This window comes from Frieseomelitta varia, unplaced genomic scaffold (assembly GCF_011392965.1).
Source record: "Frieseomelitta varia isolate USP_RPSP 00005682 unplaced genomic scaffold, Fvar_1.2 scaffold_950, whole genome shotgun sequence".
Taxonomy (NCBI): Eukaryota; Metazoa; Arthropoda; class Insecta; order Hymenoptera; family Apidae; genus Frieseomelitta; species Frieseomelitta varia.
Genome location: NW_025110757.1, coordinates 85,170 through 108,037, shown reverse-complemented (window position 1 = coordinate 108,037; position 22,868 = coordinate 85,170). Strand labels below are relative to the sequence as shown.

At 29.1% G+C, this 22,868-nt stretch overlaps 1 protein-coding gene across 3 annotated transcripts in view; it reads left to right on the top strand.

Moving 5' to 3' along the window:
• Window positions 1-22,868, top strand: part of LOC122538014 (uncharacterized protein KIAA2013 homolog) — a 47,233-nt gene that overhangs the window by 6,496 nt on the left and 17,869 nt on the right. For all 3 annotated transcript variants that reach the window (XM_043671730.1, XM_043671729.1, XM_043671731.1), the window contains one exon: window positions 11,770-12,235. In XM_043671730.1, coding sequence (XP_043527665.1) covers window positions 11,770-12,235 — 466 coding nt within the window. The remainder of the gene's footprint in view (window positions 1-11,769; window positions 12,236-22,868) is intronic.

The window sequence follows — 22,868 nt, the reverse complement described above, 5'->3', positions numbered from 1 at the left end:
TTTTAAATAAAATAATTCTAACTAGAGGAATTGTTTCTAACTGTAAAGACGTAAAAATAAAAAGACAACTATACATATGCATCCGTCAATGCTTGCCTACAGATTCGATTGATCAAATGCAGCTATTCGGTAACATATCACTTATTGAGTGATAAATCGTGTTTTGAGCGAGTCTATTTAAAAAAAAAACAACAGTAAGAACAATAAGATTAGCTTTTTTCAGAATTAAAATGTATTAACATTTAACATTTTAAAACATATTTACAAACAGAGAACAATTCTTGTATACACCCTGCCACAGATGACGTATATGAATAGACCAAACATACGATGTATTTTTTCGGACCACGATTGGAGAGTCTCAGGATCCACTTATCATTTTCGTGTCATATCCTGTCGTACCGATTCAGGCAAGTTTTGTACTGCGGAAATCAAAAAATATGGACAGTGTTGCCAGATTTATTTCGAGAATTATTCATTGGATTGAACGTGGTGGTACTTCATCAATGAAGGAATATAACGATTTAAAACAGAAATTGATGAAAATTGAGATGAAAAATTTAGTATATATTTGACTATTAACATTTATTTAAGAGTATTAGAAAAAAATTTATTGAAATGAACAGTATAATCAGATATGATATGATTATCATAATATTGATAGGCAAAGTAGTTCATAAAAAAATTTCGAATAATATTTTGATTAATATGTATAATTTTTAACTAATGAATTATAGAATTTATGTTATCGTAATCAATGTATTGCAGATATAAATAATAAAATTGTTAAAAATTTAACGTAAATTTTAATATGCAATGTAAAGAATATGTAAATGAGGTTATATAATAATTTTAATATTTTAATATTAATAATAATTTAAAATAGTTGAAAATTTAGTTTGTTAAAAATTTTTTTTTAAGAATGTTTGATACAATATAAATCATTTATACATAAAACCATGTATTAATAATTTTAAAATTTTAATTTATATATTGAAAAAAGTTATGATCCGGAAAACATGAATAGAGTTCTTTCTGATATACAATAGAATGATTTCGATTAGTTACTGGCTTCACATTTCGGTATTGAAAATTTGACAACACTGTAATGGGTCTCAAAAATCATGTTGCTGGCGCATTCTAGTTTCCCAACTCACTGTTTAAACGTAGAGTGCACTAAAAAAATCAGTAAGTTTTTTACTATGTTGATATTTCAGGTCACGGAAGTCTGTAAGATGCAATGTCTATTCATATACTTCGTCTGCGTTATTGAATTTAGATGACTCCAATTTATAATCAGAAAATGTTACGCATCTGCGTAACATTATTCACAAAATTATATCTTTCTTCTATAGTAAAAGTTTCTTTTAAAGTTTTTTTTTATTACTTAAAATTACGTAATAAAAATTTGAAATGAAGATACTGCTAATTTTGAGAAAAAACGGATAATGAATAATCAATTTCTTATTACACAAGTGTTATTACGTTCATTTTGCAAACTTGATACTGCTGTATTAACCATATTCAGCGATATTATTATTGTTTGGATAATTGCAATATTATTGTTCACTTATTTATTAAATGTTCATATATTTATTAGAGAAATGAGGATTGTATTCAGCCATTTGGTGTGATACATAAGCTTCATGGCTAACAGAAATGCCAATTTTGAAATGACATAGGACTACATTGCCAGTATTCAATTAACAAATTTAAAATGACATAGAACTACGTCAACGTCATTTAGCTAAAGAATTTGAAACGACGTAGGATTACGTTATCGGTCACGAATATGTTAATATGAAATAAATAAACCCATAATAGACCGGATATTCCCCTACTTAAATATATTTATAACTAAGGAATAGAAATCTCTAAATGTGTATGTATATGTACCTAGAAAGTTATTAAAATGTCAGGGCTGCCAATACTTTTTTCATTTATTTGTTTAGAATAACTTCCAATAAATTGTTCTGTAATAAGCTTTTAATTTATTCTTGAAATATCAGATTATCAATTCTACATAAGTAAATTGCTTTTTATACTTATTTTTAATTATAAAAACAGTTTTATTTTTGTTTGACAAGGAGAGGTCACAGCTGTTGGGTCATCGATTTTAATGAAATTTGGTCTGTCGATTCTAAAGCAAATATAATTTGACTATGTATGAGCATTACCGCCAATATTCATTATTTACAAAGATATTTAATATTTTAATCTTCTACAGATATACTCCGGCGATAGATACTTCTTTTCTTAAATGTGCAAGTAATAATGGTGTAGCGAAGCTGATAGTGGATTTATATCCGGAAGTTTCAGGATTCGAATCCTCCTCCCAGAGAAGAATATTTTTGTATTATCTCTACTTTTGTTTTCTTTTTTTCTGTTTTTTTTTTTATGTAGAATATTGTGTTCTACATTTTTACAGTATCCCTAATTATTAATTTATTTAAAATATCGCAAAAAATATAAAATACAACGAATATTATAATTTTTAATAACTAATATTTTGCAAAAAAACATTACAATGTTTAGGATGATAAGCGTCATAAAAGCATGAAAAGTATAAATATACCTAGTAGTATGAACATTTTATAAATGCCATATTATTACACGAACACTTTGCGTTTCTTACATCGTCTGCAAAGCAAACTTGGTTTACATTAAAAAATTTATGAGATATTAATTTTGTTGCATATCAGAAATATTTAACCATTGCATTGAAAACTGGTGCAGATGATTGATTATGAATCAATGAATGACTTTTGATAGCGTCTTCTCTATGTGAATGTTCATGATTATTTTGTAAAATTTCTATAGCATTCTATAATAGGGACATTATAAATTATAAAATTGTAATTATGGCGATATAACTAAGGACATTACAAAAATATAAAACACAGTATTCTACATAAAAATAAAGACACGAAAGAAAACAAAAATAGAGATAATACAAAAAAAGTTCTATTGGAAGGATTCGAACTCTAAAACTTCCGGGTATGAATATATTACACTATAGCTTCGCTACTACATCATTACGTACAACTTTAAGAAAAGAAATATCTATAGCTGTGATAGAAGATTAAAACATTAAATATCTCTGTAAATAATGAGCATTGACGGAAATGCTTGGACACAGTCAAATTATTTTTACTTTAGGATCCACAGACCATAAATTTCATTAAAATCGACGATCCAGCTGTGATCTCTCCTTGTGAGTGCAAAGTGCCAATACTTTTTCCCGATAGTATATAAGAACTTAAATACTTTGTGTAACCGCATTATATGAATCTATAAAGGCAATCACTTTTTCTTTTTATTTTACATTAGCATATGGTTTCTCGACAATGATGGAAAGCATTTAGTATTCATCCACTATTTCCAAAACGTTAGTCTAATCGTTTAAATTCATGTCGATCAGGAAGTCTGCTTGAATACGTTTACACGCAGAAGCCATAATTTATATATTTCGCGTGTTACGAAATAATTTGATAACACTTTATTGAAGTATTTTGCAGGTATTAATATACGGGGTGTCCCCGGGTTAAATCGCCAAACTTTAGATATGAATTTAGGACCCTAAAACAAACAAATTTTATTCCTCTGGAAGTATGCTCGCAAATGCTTCCTTCAAAAGATATTTACTACTAAAGTTATAGGACTTAGTAATGTATGCCATCGAAATAATTCAGGTTTTTTACGGATATTATTAAAGAAAATTGTTGTATTTATTACTAAAAACAATTGTAATTATTGTGTTTGTAATTATTGTAATTATTAATATGTTGCTCAAAATGATTACCATCAACTTGGAAACAAGCATTACACCTATCAATAACAGAAGAAGTGGCTGATTGACACTGTACGTCTATTATTTCGTTACACGCTTGCAGTATTCTCAATTTTAATGTTTCAATGTTATTAACAGGTTGCTTGTACATTTTTTGCTTCACTGCTCCTCACGAAAAAATCCATTGGAGTTAAGTTCGGTGAACGCGGAGGCCAATTGACAGCTCCAGCACGACCGATCCATCTTCCGGGAAAATGAATATTAAGTTTTTGTAGTGAACTAAATAATAGGCGTATAGTGAGACTCAGCTACTTTTGTTATTATAGGTGTAATGGTTGTCTCCAAGCTAATGGTAATAATTTTGAGTAACATATTAATTACAATAATTACAAACACAATAATTACAATTGTTTTTAGTAATAAATACAACAATTTCTTTAATCATATACGTAATTACGGTTCCTTAGGGTACTTTTCCTCACGCAAAGATCTAACGCAAAGATCTAAACAAACTCGAACGAATTCAGTATACTGCATTAAGGTATACCCTTGGCTTTTGTATTACTACTTCCATTAACGTTCTCTTGGCGGAATCTAAACTTTCTCTCATATGTGAAAGAGTTAAATTTCTGTGCAGTGTATATCTCCTCAAAGTTCTCTAACCAAAGTCTTCCTATCTGTAAAACAATTACTTATAATACTTATCGAAATAATGCCACTAGACTCGATAAATTCAAAAGAAGAAGACTTTATGAGTTATGTGCCAGAAGTATAGAAGAATTAATCCCTTACCTGTCCATGATGAATAACTTTAACTTATATCGATTACATTCGATTACAACCACTCAACTCAACCCAGCTCAATTCTTATCGATACCTTCTTTGGCCACGCAGCCAAAATATAGAATGATCTTAATGGATGGACTAATTGTCTCATTAAACAGAACAGGTCTGTACGATATTTACAGACGGAAGCAAGAGTTCGGAGTTTCCGTCAGTTGGCTTAGCTTGTACATGTCCTCAGCTAGATATGGTTAACAAAAGATCTTTAATTCGAAACACATCTGTTTTTATTGCCGAATGCGTCGCGATCAACGATGCTTTAGATATTGCTCTCAATAACGTTAATCTAAACAATTATATTTTCTCCGATTCACTCAGTGCCTTTGAACAAATTGCTAACCCAGCTACACAGATTACAACCAACCCTTTACATTTTTTAATTAAAAAAAAAAAAAAAAATACCAAGAATACTAACAGATAAAAAATAAACAGGGCTGCATCAAGTTTCACTGGATACCTTCTCATATTGTATATCCGGAAATGAGCTAGCTGATTCTCTTGCTAAAGAAATGAGTAGCATAAGTATAAGCTCTAAAGTACAATCTCTTATTTCGTTCACGGATTTTCGCGAAAACTTAAAGCAGGTCATGAACAATAACACAAAAGTCTACATTACCGAACTTGGTAAAAGTAAAGGAAAGGAATACTTCCACAATTTTTACACGAAAAAAATCTAAGCCTTGGTTTGAAAAAAGAAAGTTTTCCCGCCAACTAATTGTGATGATCAATCGCTGCTGAGCTAACCATTACTACTTATCCTCCTTTCTATTTCGAGTTGGTTTATTGGACACTCCCAGATGTGAATGCAATAGCAGTGAACAAGACTACATAGTCTGGCAATGTCCTCTTTACGAGTCTCAAAGATCCAAAGATCCCTACATTAACAATTAAGTAGCTTAAAATTGTTTCTACTGACCACCATGTCTGTTCTGCTTGTTGAGCCTACATTGAAGCGTGTGCATGTATCCTATCTGTAAATGTGTAAATAACTCCTATATTAGCATTTAAGATTAGCATCTAAGGTATTAATGGTTAAGTACATTTACTTCACAGCGAATAAATCTGAGATTTGAAAGCTTAATAAAAAAAAAATATCCGTAATAAACCTGAATTATTTCGATGGCATACATTACTAAGTTCTACAATTTTAGTAGTAAATATCTCTTGAAGGAAGCATATGCGAGCATACTTTCAGAGGAAAAAAATTTGTTTGTTTTAGGGTCCTAAATGCATATCTAAGGTTTGGCGATTTAACCCTGGAATACCCTATATTTCCGCCATCATTATAAACTCTCTTGAAATTAGCATTAGAATCGTGCTCTAAGTATGGAAGATGAATACTAATGAAATCTTCGACAAAATGAAATATGCAATCATGAAAGTGGGAATAGCCCTCTCCTGTTTACATGTTTTTCAACTCAGTGATTCGTTTACATTTTCGATCGTATCATTTACGTTATATTCGCATTTCGGCTCACCGATGATATCTCTAATAAATTATGGCTTTCATGATAGATGGAAGAATAGGATATGGTTGTATTGGTGTATGTCACCAAACCTGGACGAAATTTATTTCGAATAATAATTTGTAAATAAATTTTTGAAATAATGTTGTTTGGTATTTGACAAGTAATGAATTTCAATTAATGATATGTAGTTTATTTGGTCAATTAAAGGAATTTAAAGCTATATAAATAATTAGGAAAATAATAAATTGAAAAATTGATTATTTAAGAAAATAATATTTATTTGGTAATTAAAAATTTGTTTTTAAAATAACATTGATAGTAAGTATTAATGAAACTAAAATACTTAAATGAAAAAAAATCAATGAAAATCAAAATTAAAATGATATTATTAGTGTTATCACGGCAGAAATTTATCTTAGCTTTTAATAGGACTCGTTCTTCAAACATTTGGTCCGTTAATGAACAAAATTTGGGGACATCTGTTAAAGCTGCTGTTTCTATTAATAACGAAGAGGAGGGAGGAAAATATTATACTTTATAAACATTTGTTTTATTAATATATAGTCATGGAGCATATTTAAATTTCTTCTATCGTCATCAGAAAATCGAACGATATTCATTTCAACTTGTTTGTTGCAGTAACTATGCCGCAGAATAAGAAATACTAAATATAAACATTGAATGTTATGTCTTGAGAAACCAATATTTCTATTAAAATCAAATAAAGATTCTAGCAAATAGTAAATAATTTATTTCATGAAATAACAAATAAATTATTTAATTGGAAATAAATTAATTTAATTTTTATATAAAATACTTAATAATATAATTTCGTTATTTTAAATAGATTATTTCTGAAATAACTTTAAAAAGTAATTTAAAAATAACGTTATTTGGAAATTTTTCAAAACACCCACGTTTGTATTTCACTAAATTATCAAGTCACAATAGTCTGTCATGCTGCGCAATCATGACTCAAGTTTGTTCCCCTCATTTTGGAGATGGTTTATAATGAGTTGACCATCTTATTTACTTTATTCATTTTTGTTATTATGTGAAGTTTTTATGTTGTCTAATTTGTTATCGTATTCGATCGGGTAATAGGTTTTTAACTAGTTTCTATATAACTTCCTGTGCGTTAGTATCTTCTTCTGGTTCCTGGCGTAAATGATTTTTTAGAGAACTTCGTTCGGTGGGTTTTTATGATTGTTGTAAGTTGTGTCTGTTAATTTGTTGTAGACTGTTTTTATCGTTTTGTACGAATCTCTTTGTCCATATCGCATGGTATGTGTTAGATTTATGTGATAGAAATTGCAGAGGGATTTATATGGGGACCAGTCAATTGTGATGGTGGTAGTTTTTGTGAAGAATGACTGGTAGCTGATTGGATGGTAGATCATTCATTGTTTAGCATCGGTGTTGATATAGATCGATTAGAAAGGTATCTATGTTGGAGTACGGTTAGATTGTCAGTGCATGTAAGTGCATGGATGATGTAATTTGTATCGTCAGAGAATTTTTTGATTATGTCTCTGTATGCAAGTCTCTTATTTCATGGAATTACATTTTGAGTTTATTTAACGAGTTTCTCGCTTAAACCTTTCTTTATTAGGTTCTTAGTGCGACTCTGTTTAATTCATTCATGTATTGCACATGTTATATGAATCATATGTAGATAGAATATTTTTAATTTTTTAGCAGCTTTTATCATGTCAGAAACTGCATCTATTATTAGCAGTAATGTTCTTTCCTTAATATCGCTCTGCCACGTTATTCGTACAAATCAATTAACAGAACGAGCAGTACTTTTATAGTTTGTTTCTTTTAATTATTTACTTGTAAATAAATAGAATATTAATACTTTAAACTTACACATTTTCTCTCTTTAATAATTAAATTTGCAAATAGTCCAATTTTGTCTGTTGTTTCGTCTACCAAAATTCAGATGTAATTTTCAGCAATGTCATTTTTAATATTACACATTGCTAATTTATAGTAATTATTGAGATGGTTTTAATATTACACATTGCTAATTTATAGTAATTATTGAGATGGTTTTTACAAAATATTGACTTATTGGGTATATTTTGATTCATATATTTCATAAGGAAACTACACTTTTTATTATGAAGATTTCATTAACTCATATTTACTACAATTATTGTTTTGTACTTGTGAATATAAAATTTATTCTTTTTTTGCCTCTTTTTTTGATATTTCTGGTTATTTCATAATTTGTTTTTGTGACTGAGAATATTTAAATGTTGTAAATAATTGCAATTTTCTATTACAACGTACATATTTATTTTTCACATACTTTACCATGCACACATCTTCCATTATGAACAGAACTGCTACTTTCTGTTTCATCAATCTAATTTTGAACTAATGTACGTCGATTTTTTTTTTTTTTTACTTCGGGCATTTCAGTAGTTTATAACACTACAACTAACGCTGTGTTTTATACTATTGTTACGAGTTTATCTATTGCCTATAATATCACGATTATCATGATTGTGTTGACTCGAGAACGGTATTTGCTGTCATTTCTTGAAAAATTAATTGGTATCGTATAATATTTTATATTGTTGTGTATGTTATATGAGTCATGTTGAATGTAGCAACATTTTAATTTAATTCGCAGAAGGTTAATTTGAAAATTCATTAAACAATGTGGAATTTAATACATATGATAAATATAAATGATACGTGCAATATACTTTTGCATGTGCATCTATGCAAAATCTACACAAAATATACGAAGTATGTAAAATATGTAAAATAATATACGTATGTACAGGGTGTAAAAAAAAAAAAATGTCGCGACTATGCTAGATCGATTCTACACCCTCGATTTGATGGAGAACAATGTAAGCAAAGTGTCGCAAAATTGACCTTGACCGGTTTTTTGAAGGTCACATTTTTTTATGATTGCATCGTTTTCTACTCATCGAGAAGATAAAATGTCTCCAAGGAACCATGGGTCGGAAATGTCTCGTTCTCCTAAAAAATGATTACATATATCCAATTATTATTAAACTCGCCATATATGTAATAGTTTTATATTTTGCAATAGAATAGGCTCTGCTACTGCACTTAATTTCTTCGTCGAACATTTCTTCCACGAGTTCACAAGACAGCACCATCTTGTTTAGAGGCAGCGTAATTATAGCTACAACGAAAAGTCTAATACACAGAGTGTGTAGGTGTATAAGGTGACCTTGCCTTTTTTATGTAAAAAATACTTTTTGAGATTTAAAAATATGAGATTATGTAGCCCACTAAATACTAAAAAAATTTTGTTTGAAACATTTTTTAATAGCACTACTGGAAATGCCTAAAAACTGATGACAAACCTTAACACAGGCACCCGGCAGATGCACAAGCACGTCTTTTACAGATAATACGGCAGGATAGTGCTGTCTTGTGGAAGAAATGTTCGACGATGGAAGAAACTAAGTGCAATAGCAGAGCCTATTCTATTGCAAAATATAAAACTATTACATATATGGCGAGTTTAATAATAATTGGATATATGTAATCATTTTTTAGGAGAACGAGACATTTCCGACCCATGGTTCCTTGGAGACATTTTATTTTCTCGATAAGTAGAATACGATGCAATCATAAAAAAACTTTGACCTTTAAAAAACCGGTCAAAGTCAATTTTGCGACACTTTGCTTACATTGTTCTCCATTAAATCGAGAGTGTAGAATCGATCTAGCATAGTCGTGACATTTTTTTTTACAGCCTGTACTTTGAATTGTCTAACTACAAAATAAATTTCTGATCCTATTTCTGTATTTTTTTTCTATAAAAATATGTATTTGCATAAACATTCGCAATTTAATCATTAATTATTAGGCTCTGAAGGAGAAATAAGATAATATGAACAATCGTTTCTTTCCATCACGATGTAATAAATATGAACTAAATTTTTATTTTAATCCAATTCGTCTTGTGATTCGATTCGTTTCAATTTATCCTAAATCAGATGTTTTGCGTAGAAGAAAAAGCAGAAATAAACGGTATATTGAAGATTCTTTTCTTGCTGTTGAAAGTATTATTCTTAGAAAAATTAATATGAAATAGTGAATAATAAATGACAAACGAACAATACTTGACAAAAGAAAATATACTAATTGTAAGAAGCAAATCAGGAATGAAAACATTTTAAGTATTACTAAGTTCTTGAACGGTCAAACGAACCTAAAAAAACTCTAAATAGAAATTAAAAAATGCTAATAGAACCTTATTTTTATAGTAAAACATTAAATGATACTAGGTATTTAGTGTTTTTGAACACACAATAATTTCGAAGTTACTAAAAAGCATTGCCATTATCGATTATTGAAGTCGATGCTCTGCTCCCACAATTGTAGACCAGCAACCAATTTCTTTAACGCCAATTTCATGTTTCCAAATAAATGGATTGAAACGTCTGAAACGTCTTTTGTGAAATGGCCAGTTAGGTCTCTCCTTATATTTTTTACGAAGCACTGTGAAAAATATCATTTGTGATACCATCTTCCAGTGTAAATGATTTGAGATGAAAAATAATAAACACCTGTACATTGATATTACGAATACAATTAGAATACACCAAAAGTGTATTGCATAGAACACGAAAGTATATTCTAGTGAATGGAGATCTTTTTGAATATGAGTTGTTAACATCTCGACAAGAAATACCGATAAGTCAGTCCACAATATCCGAACTATTTCTTCCGTTCCTGACGTCTAAGTATGAAGGTCATTGAATGGTTACATCATTAATTTCATAATATAGAAAAAGATATAATTTAATATAATATAGATAATTAATATATTATCTATATTAATATATAATATATTAGATAATTAATATATTCTATACATAATATAGAAAAAAATATAGCATTCCATTTAAAAAATTAATGGTCAGCTTCAGTTTTCAGAAAATAATATGATCGGAAAAAATTTTCGTATAAAAAAATAGTACAATTTTGTCCTTTCATTTTTCCATAGAATCTATCGTTTACGAGAAAATTACTGGACACTAAATCCGTGAATACCCGACATAACTCATACTAATTGTATTATATCTAATTCTATTGATGAAAAATTTAAAAATAGCAATTTTATTTTAAATTTCAAAAGTAAAATTTTATTTGTAGGCTGACTCTAGTTACATAAATTATATTATTTTATTTTAAAAATTTAATATTGATTTGTATATTTTCTTATAAATAAAAAATATTTCCTATACAACGTATATTACAATTTTTCTAACATGAAATATGAAATTGATGCTTAAATGCTGAATTTAATGTAATGCTTTAAACAATATTTTAACAACACTTTAATATTATATGACAATGTAAATTAATATTGAAATCTATTAAAAAATACACTTGTAATATTTGTAATATTAAGACATCTGTATTTATTGACATTTACGAATATTGGTCAATCAGGGTTATTTTTAAAACAGAGAATCTGATGTAAGCATAAACATATTAATTGTTAAACTTTCTAACATATTAATTGTTAAATTATTGAAGACTATAAGATAAAAAATAAAAATTTTAACTTGAAATACAAGAGTATCAAAAGTAGCCTTGAGCGTCCAATATCTGTGAACTACTAAATAAATTTTTTACAGTAACATATATCTATTTTTATAGCAATAGAAGACCATTGTATGAATGAGCGACTAGGTGCCTTTTATTTAGATATTGGAGAATATAATGCAAATATTCTTCATAATCCACCAAAGGAAGGAGAACACCATTATTTGCCATATGTCGGCAATGGAGTGTTTGGGATTCCTATTTTATCAGAAGCTTTAATATATATAAAACGAGGAAGAGCATTATCATTGCCTGTACAGTGGCAACCTTTAATTTCACATCAAAAAAGCAATTTTTATCGAGAAGCTACAGTTACCCATTTTACAAATGGAATTGTTTATCGTTACCAGTGTTTCAGAGAAGGATATTACATAGAGTTTCAATACTATGCCCATAGAATATTTGATGCAATATTAGTACAAGATATAAAAATAACTAATCCATTTTCACTTCCGCAAAATGTACCATTGAAGCCACAAATGTCTACACACTGGAATAATTACCGCGCAGAAGTGATCAAGTACTTATTCAACTTTATTTATATCTTCGATCCGATGGAATAAAGAAACGACTGTAAAACGACTGTAAAAAAGTCGGAAAAATTTTTGAGAGACAAAGAAAATCTATTTTATCTAGTAAAACTTGTTATTAATTAAATAATAATAATATTCTATAATGTTGATTAGAGTTTGGCAAGACTTATACCAGAAGAATATTGTATACCAAAAATATTATTAAAGATTATTTAATTAGTAAACGAATTTTATTTTATGAAGAAATGGTATTTAGAATAATTTCAACTAGGGAATATAGTATATTAATGAAAATATTATCACTAAATGAATTCATTAAGTGTTCGGGATATCGAAACAGAATGTTTAAAAGTTATGGCATTTTTGTGACGAATTTAATTTACTCGGAGAGAACAATATAATTATGCTATTCGAATTATGCATATAAAACTTATATGTATTTACGAAGCTTCATATAAATTTGTGTTATTTATGTAAAATTCCCACCTATATTTACAGTCGTTCATAAAATGGTAAAATTTTTCTTACAATTAGAGTTTGGGTTGATCGTGTTGAATCAAAACAATTTGTGTAAAAAGAAAATGAAAATTTTTTTTTAATTCGTGAATTTTTTTAAAATCAAAATCGTATAAAAACAGAACTAGGTGTAATCTTCTTAGCACATGATTTCTTCCTGTAACTAAGGGCTTCGTAAAGTAGTACCAACACATTATAGAGCAATCCTCCGACATTATTTTATCGATTGATCCGTATTATCGGATTGAATACCAATATCAGGATCTTCAATCGGATTCAAATCTATTCTTGTTTTCTTACTTCAAATAATCCTTTTCCAATCTTCTATGGCTCATTATCAAGAAATTTTTTACGTCCTCTAATATCATTATCTGAAACCATTAGTTTGCGTGTCTTTTTTTTATATTGGTCCATTCACTGGCTCGAAAGTTAGACGAAGTTGAAATGACGAGCCTTCTAATATCGAGAATAAATGGGTTAGTATTAATAGTTACTGAGCTCTTAATTAAGGCTTGCAGGGCAGATAAACTGTCTGAATATATAAAGGTTGTTATGAGAGGACTCAAGGGCCATTCTGATAGCATTTTATAATGCAATACATTCAGCTGAGAAGATAAAGAAATAATTATGTAAGCCCAACAGTGAAAAGATATTTAAGTCCTGTGAGTAGCAGGCTGCTCCTACTCTACCAGACTTCTCATCTTTACTGCCATCAATAAAAAAGGAGATGGAGTTAGGGGGTCTGTTACATAGGTGAGCAAGGAACATAGAGTTAGGATACGCAGCATCTTTGAGGAGATAACCCAATTCGATTTGAAGGAATATTGTTGTAAAGAGTAAATTATATTCATATAAAAAGAGGGAATAGTCTCTTTCCGTTTTAAGCAATTGTCTTTCATGTACCAGAGTATCGATTTGACTAAGAAGTATGTTGTGGGATTTAAGCACTAGATTATTCCAAATAGTGGAGTTGTGGAGTCTGTTAACCCAGTTATATAAAGTTCCACTGTTAGAGAGATTTTTCATTATAAATCGGTTACACAGATATTTGGCTCTGTACTGCAGCATGCACAATCTGGACTCACCTAATATTGGTGGGAATGCTACTACAGTATCCTAGAGCAATTCTTAGAGCTGCGTATTGAATTCTCTCCAGCTTTATCATTAGGTTTTTAGTTTTAGGAGCGAAAACAAAGAAACTGTAATCGATATGAGAACGAATGAGGCTTTTGTATAAAGAAATGAGTGTGGAAGGTTCAGCTCCCCAGTTTATGCCACTAATAAATTTAAGAATGTTTAGTCTTTTTGAACATTTATTGCGGACGTAATCAATGTGCACATTGAATTTAAGCTGGTAATCGAAAAATATTCCTAAAAATTGAACATGGTCCCTAGATCTGATGGAGTGATTATTTAATCGAGCAGGTACTTGGTCGGATCCCTTTTTGATCGAATAAGGATAGTCTTTTCAGGTGCTAAAGATAACCCAAGACGGTCGATTTGGCACCTAAGTTGGTAATGATTTTTTCTAAAGTTCTTTTACTTTTGCTAGGTATTGTGACTGGACAGTAAATAGCTATGTCATCCGCGAACTGTGAAATTTGAATAGAAGGATTTAGGCCGACTGTAATATCATTGATGTAAATAAGATATAGGAGAGGGCTGAGGAATCCACCTTCGGTCAGGCCCTTAAATACTTTTCTTGTGAAAGTGTAGGAGTCGTTGACGACAAACGTGACATTACGTTCGTGCGTTAGGAAGCTTACAAGATTAACAATGTTATGAAGGCATCCCAAGGACATAGTCATTGCAAGGTTATTAGCACAAGATCTTCCTGATCGAAAACCAGTCTGAGAAGAGGGGAGAAGGTCAGAAGTTTCTAGCCACCATTGAAGCCTTGACTTAATGATTTTTTCCAATATCTTACAGAGACAAGGTGTTAACGAGATACTTCATCAGTATCCTTCTTATTAATGAAAAACGTAAGACTTTCCTTCCACGCTGGAGGATATATACTGAGCGAATAGATTTCGTTGAGCAGATCAAGTAGTATCAGTTTGTTTGAGAGAGGCAGTTTGACAATTAGAATGTATTCAATTCTGTCAAGGCCTGGGAAGGTCTTGAAGCTACAACTATTAAGGGCCAGAGTAAATTCATGAAGGCCAAAAGGCGAACTGAGAAACTGGTTATTTTCATTAGCGTATAATTCTGGAAAGGCAAAAGTTGGCTTAGTGGGAACCCAAGGAAGACTGAGTTTGTTAATTACATCTTCAATTTTAGTTAATCGGTCTGAGTAGCCTTCATTGAATTTAACACTCGCCCATTTATTTTTTAGGATCTTGCATTTCTTCCAGACTTATGTCACATCGGTTTCAGATGCTTTCTGCGAATTTTCTGAAATTGTCAACTTTACATGTCTTTATATACTATTTATATAGCTGAAGCTATGCGTTTCTTATATTCTATATAATCGGCTATGTTACGTGAATATCTCCACTTTTTAAGTGCAGCTTTTCTAAGACGTATGAGCTTGGTACACTCGCCATTCCACCATGGAACTAAGTTCCTGTGTTGTTTGACATTAGCAGTTTTTGGAGAAGGGGTACAATTTGAAATAGCTTCCGTTATAACATTTAAAAAAAATTGTATTTGCCGATGGTATCGAGTGAATCGAATGAAGAGTCTAGAAATTTCGAATGTGATTGTTTTATTTATTAGATCCAGTTAGTTTTTTTTTTTGGAAGTAAATCCCTGTTGTTATTTCTTTATTGTCATCTATTATGCATTGGTTATTTTTAAAATTAATTTCAATAAAATTAATATCATTATTTTCGATTTCATTTACAGACAATCAACTTTGACTTTCAATGGCTCATCGCTCGTTCTATACATATAGAGTATCCCATTTGAAGTGAACCACGAAAGTATTTCCTAAATTATTTGTGATAGAAAAAAATATAGTAAAACTTATGTTTCAGGGGTATACCTTATGATAGCCACAAATTTTGTCTATGCCGAAATTTCAGAGTGATCTTTGTTTTTTTAAATGAAATAAATATAAAATAAGTATATGGAACAGTATAGATACTTTCATTCGGATAAGAGTAGCCCGTTTCGTGGCAAATTTTTCTTGTTTAATCTTAATATTCATATAAAGTTCAATAAAATCATGCAGCAAGAGCTTTGTAAAGGGAAGGCTTCAATTTTTCAAACTATGATGAATTTAATCATGAAAAAGTTTTTTCAATAATTTTCAAGACATTTGAAGTTTTATTACTTTTGAAAACAAACAGTTCATAATGTTAAAACATTTTTAAACAAGATAAACTTAGAATTGTCAAAACAGAAGCTTTATATTCTAAAATTGGACTAACTGGATTGCTGTATGATTACTTTTCACGAAGTTATAACTACTTAAAATATTAACAATCTTTCATCGAGTAGATGAACAATTTTGGAAGTGACTAAGGCTAAAACTATTTGTTTTTCTTTATCATAAACTTGTTGAATGTTTAAAAATGAGGTTAAAATTTACCAATAGTAGCAGTATTACGGAAGAATCTCAATTGAAGTTTGAGTTTTTCATCGACTGATAATTCGTATAATAGATCAAATGATATACTGAATTTAATTGACAAGTTTGTTTTGTTCGAGTACAAATTTTAAACTGTTACGAATTAATAACGTAATGTTTGGACTTTTAAAAATTAATATCAAGAGCTGCGAACACAATGCAAGTAGAAATGTAACACGATGTTTTTTACAGTATTTAATTAATTTTGTGAATTATCGGAGACAATTCATTAACAACAAATTTGACCAAAAACCGAAAATTTATACCCATACTCCAAATTTATACCCATACTGAAAAAATTCATAAATATTTGTATCTATGAATTGTATGCGAAAATATTTGATTGAAATTGATTTATGTGTAAAAAGTATAATTGCGTTATTTTTTTTATGTAAATTAAATCTGTCAAAAAAGAAGCCATAACGTTTGAACGGAAATGTATCTCCCTCTATCTCCAAATTCCTTTGATGATAAAATTTCCATCGATTTCGATCAAATTTCCATCTGACATTTAGGTGTATGTTGTCTTAAATACTGAACTTCTGTTAATACAAGATATGTCTATAATATTATTTTATACAAATTCGATACGTCATTTTTGTACCAGAAAAAAAGGAATGCTAGTATGTCTTAATTAAATATCGTACAGCAACAAAAATCATTATTGTACAACCGACTTCAATAATGACGTAACAGTCTTTTAGCGACCAAGGATATTCCGGAAATTTTTATATCGAAAAAATGAGGTATTTTTGACATTAATTAAGAGAAAGATTAATGAGTTAATGATGGAATTAAGAGAAGAGAAAAATTTATAAATTTGCTGTTGTTTTATTATTCCATAGGATTGACGATATATATTAAACATTCAAATATATAATATAATCATTCATAAATATAAAATAAAAATAAAAAATATTTTATGGTTCATTAATGTGATTATATTTGCCAATAAATTTGGTAAATTACTGGTATAATAAAATAATATTTTTAATTTATTTAATAATTAAATAACTACATTTACAACTTTTTGCAATTACATTTGTTATTATATATTTAGGTAAAATAATATAATAGATCATATTATAATTATAATAGTAAACTTCGCAGCTAAGAATCGTACTGATATTAATCTGTCTTTACAGAATTATCTTATTTATAGACTTAACATTGTCTCCCTTCCATTTTCACTCGATTTTATTCTATTATTTTAACGCTCTACTTATTGTGTTCTCCTTTTCTTTTGTTTTTTTAATAATTATTTACAAAGCTTGATCATATTTAGGATTTGACTGAAAACATAATTCTGAACAATTTTTTTCTATTTACTACTGCTTCAGTTTTTGAGATATTCATAAAATATTTTTGTCACTTTATATCGTATCTCTAACATTTGTATTAATAATATGTTTGTATTAATTAAAACTACTAATATAGGCTTAGGTTAGGTTTGGATTAGATTTAAATGCTATATTGATAATTTTTAACAGAATATAAAATATCTTCATACGACACTCTCCGTTACTAGAAATATTAAATAATAACATAAATACAATTCTTAACTATAAACTTTATACTATATTGTTATTATTATTATATTAATTAAACTTTATATTATATTATATTAGTGTCATTTGAAATTGGAAATATCTCAGCCATAATACAAAAAGCAACAACTATTCAGCTATCAATTATATTGCTGTTGAAATCTCATTTATATAATATATCTTACATAATATGTTTTGCGAGTCCTGTACCATGGAATGTTGTTCGAATTTTTCACCAGATATGCTCTATATTTTATGTGTGTATATGTTAATATGTAAATCAGTAAAATTTATCTTATTATATTATATTATTTATATTATTATATTATATTATATTTATATTATTTACCTTCTTTGTTTAAATTTTCTAGCTGTAACTTTTAAAGCTATGAATCAAAGCTAAATCTGGTCCAAACCTAATTCAAGCTTATATTCAGAGTTTTAATTAGGGTTACTCAAAACCTCAAAATTCCTCAAAACCCAAGAAAGTTTCAAGTTTTGAGAATTTAAAAATTAGTTTCGAACATATCCTTAGTTTTACTTAAAACAAATATTTCAAGCGTTAGAAAAACGATATAGGATGACAAAAAGAAAAAAAAATTTATATATAGGGTGTTCATAAAGTCCGTATGCAATTTGAAATTTGTAACTTTATAAGTATGTATGATAGAAAGAATTTATAGAAAGAATTAGGAAGAAGAAACATTCATATTTTTTATTGTTCTTGTTAATTTTTAACATGTCCACCATCATTACTAATACAAAAAGTAATACGATTCTGTAATTCTCGAAAAACATAAGCATATTACTTTTCAAGCATAACACTAGCAATCACATTAGTTATTCCAACTTGTAAGTTTTCTAAAGATAGAGGTTTGGTTAAATAAGTATTAGTTTTCACATTTACCCATAAAAAGAAATTAAATGGAATCCAATCTGGCGAACGTGGAAGCCAAGAAAATGGTCCACCTCTTCCAATTCATTTGTTAGTGAATTTCTGAGGTAGAAACTGTCTAACATGCAAAACAAGTGACAAGGAGCATCATCTTGTTGAAACACTGTATTCTCTATAAGTCCTAATTGTTCAAATTGAGGAATAAAGTAACTTCGCAGCATTTCTAAATAGCTATTACCACTAACAACATATCCTTCGAAAAAGAATGGTCCTATGACTTGATTTTTTCCCAAAGCACACCGCACATTAACGTTGGCAGAATCTCTTTCATGTTTAACAGACTCTGGATTTTCCCCAAATACGACAATTATGCCTATTGAGCTTGTCACTAATGTGAAATGTTGCTTTGTCGGAAAACATTAAATTACTCAAAAGTGTATTATTGTTGCTAAGTTTCCCATTGAATTGGTGACAGAAAATTAATTGTCCATGATAATTCTCTTCTAACATTTAATGCACTTAAGTTTTGTACGCTTTCATATGAAGTCTTGTCCACAGAATTTTATGCACAGTAGACTTTGAAAGCCTCAGCTCTAGTGATGCACGTCTTAATGTTTTTCTTAGATTTGACTGAAAGGTTTCTTCTATGGATACTACAGTTTCTTCACTAACAGACCATGACTTATCGTTGACAGAACCTGTTTTTTTTTTAATTTTTTCATCCAATTGGATATAGAATTCCTGTGTGGTGCTTTTTCCTTCTAAACTTTCTTTGGACAGCAGCGGTAGATCTGAGTTCAGCCAATCAAAGAACACAATTTATTGTCTCTTCTAGTGAAGCCATGGTCATTCTATAAAGACAAAAATAAAACTAGATAATCAAGCTTTCTAATTCTTTTTACAGATTCTTTTTATCACATATACTTACAAAGTTACAATTTCAAATTGCACACGGATTTTATGAACACTCACTAGGGAAAAATTATTTAGAATGTTAACCTTGACAACATATCTCAAGATCTGTGAGATCTGATTTTTAAATAATTAATCCTTTTTTAATTTCTCAAGTTATTCTTCAGTCTATTTATTTTTTATTTCAATCATTACATTCTTTTTTTTAGTCTTCCTAGAATTCTTTGTTATATGTTTCAGGTTTCTGAATTCATGTCATACTGACATCATCTTTCCTCTTTTTCTTCTCAGTATTAATTCCATCTCTCCATTACTATATTTTATTTCGGTTAATAACTTTTATTTTTCCTTTTACACTTAAATATTCTAATAACTCTATTATTCTGATATATTTGTATTTTGTGTTATGTTTGAATTGTTCTATTTTTTTGTATTATTCTTCGTATTGCATTTGGATATATTTTCTTACCTTTTTTCCTCTTTTTTTCAATTCTTTCCTGTTTGCTCGATTAAATATTCCTTTATTGTATAATGGAATGTAAATAATAACATGTAAAATAAATTTGCTTCCTAAATATTCTTCTCTCTTTTCTACACATTTAATTTTCTTTTTATCTGTTTTTCTTTCTTCCCCACATTTTTTAATTGCCTTCTTCTCTTCATATCTGCTTATTTTTTCTTTAAATTATTCGCATTTAGAACTTGTTCCACCTGGACTTCAGAGCTAATTGTGGAATTGTATTTAAATATTGCTCTGGTAACTCTGCTCTAAATAAAATTTATCGGTAAAGAAGTTTTTTGAATATTTATATACTATATAATGTTAAATGCATAAACTCTACTGTAGCACATAATTTGCCTTTTTATTACATTTTTTTTCTGTAGGGAATATGTAGTCCTATATTTTTGCTTGTGGTTTGAAGCTGGTACTGGCTTAAGGTCGACTTCGAATTGAATATTTTGGCAAATGTACAGTCTCTAGCAACTGCTGTCCAATGTTAATTCTGAAATCAGTATGTCTTCTTCTTTCTCATTTTCTTGTTTCTATTCACTGTGTATTGCATTCGTATTGATGGAAAAGAGAACTATCATTTAATTTTGCAAATAAAATTCCCATTTTCTCTTTTTTCTTTTTTGTATTGAAGGGCTTGAGCTTTTTGATTCTCTCTTTTACTATTTCACTCCATTTTCTTCCCAATTTGCCTATTCCTATAATGTCTACTGATGTGTGTTTAGTAAAGAGAAAATAAACATTCTTGTTATCCTTCCATTTTACATATAACATATTATTAGCAGACAATACTTCACTATCCACATTTTAGGTTTTTACTGATATTACGAAGCATATCTTTTTTATTAAGGTCCCCACACACGTTGAAACATACGGCAATGCATACATCGACTTTTAGATTTCATGAAATCTGCATCAGAGTCAGTTTATTTCCACACTACCGATTTCTCAGGTTTTCGTGTGACACCAACGTTAAAATACGTGTTTTAAAATGTCAGTAATAGGAAGTATGTTAATGGCAAAAAGATGGTTAATCTAAAGAAATAAAGAATAAAGGTTTTTCAATTCGTTATTATTAAAAGAGCTGCAGACGAATGAATTTAGTGATTATAGAAATTATCTACCTATAGATGACTCTTGTTTTTTATTATCTATAATAAATTTTTTATCTATAATAAAATTTCCCCAAGGATTGAGAAACTAAGTTGTGAAAAATGTATTTAGTGTAAAAGAAACTCTTTGTAACACTAAGGTTTTTAGCAATAGGAAAGAATTATGAAGTCTTAAAATTTAGTACTGCAATTTCACCTCAATTATTGAACAAAATGATTCTTGAAGTGTGTATTAGTATTTAAGAATTAAACATTCTTATTCATATAAAGATTATTATTTAAGAATAAGAATTAAAGCAGAATATTTAGAGGTAAAATTAAATTTTTATTTTAAACATTTTTGTACAGACAAAACAAATATATAAACAAACAATGAAAGAAATTGTATGAATGTCTCTATTTTATTGAGTTTAATGAATATTGGAGTACATACGTTGTATGTATGTTGTATGTATGTTGAAATCTTTCTGGCTTTAACGAACGTCGAGTCGTGTTCACCTGAAGACTTACCATGTACAAATCATCTGTAGATACCGTCTAGACAATGTCATAATAATTAGTAATCCATCCTAGATAACTTGGAGAAAAAAATCTAAATCGATTGGCTGCAGCTAGTTAAAAAGAACATATAAAAGAACAGGAAAAAAAATCTCGCCCTGATTACTTCAAGTAGTTGCGATGTAAGAATTAGAATCTAGGTTCAGTTGGTGAGCCGAGACTTCGAACGAAACTTCGAGGGAAACTCAACCAAACCAAACATTCAATTTAGATAGAATGGAGACGGAATGAGAATTTTGAGAATAAACGGCTAATTGCCGTGGCGCATAGTGGACCGAATCGAAAATGCTCGCGACATTTTGTAAAAAAATCAACTTTTTCATTTCGATTTTTCCAATTTATATCGATTTCTAAATGTCCACCAATTTCGAAAATGATAAAATCAATGAAATATAATAATAATTGTAGTTGAAACAAGCACATGAAGTTAGACATTTTAAAAATATAGATTTTCACCAAATAATTTTAACTTTTTGTCCTGAATTTTTTTTTTTACATTAAAAGATACTTACTCTTTCTTGATGTGTTAAGGCTAATACTTATGATATGGATGCTTCAAACCCAGCATGTCATATTAGGAATTTTTAAAACATTTCTAAAACATTTCTAAAATTCACAGATATAGGCGATATTTCTTTATTGAAAACTCCAAACTAGGCGCCCCATACATTTAGTCAGTCTCAAGTGCGATGAGGTCTTTCGTACCATAGGGATTGCCATGTTACAAACACGTGTGTACCCGGAATATTGTGCAATGGGACTGTTTTCTAGAACTATTGTTGGATTCCGTGTAATGGAGAATCAACGCTTACAATTTAGAAGAGTTTATTCCCTTACAGTAGTGTATGAAATAGGATAATATACAATGATTTATAATGTCTTAGAATATGATGAATGTCTAATGCTCTTAACGATATAGAATGTCTCTATAATGATTTAGAATGTTTTTATGAGTTAGCGATATTGAATGTCTCTATAATGATTTAGAATGTTTT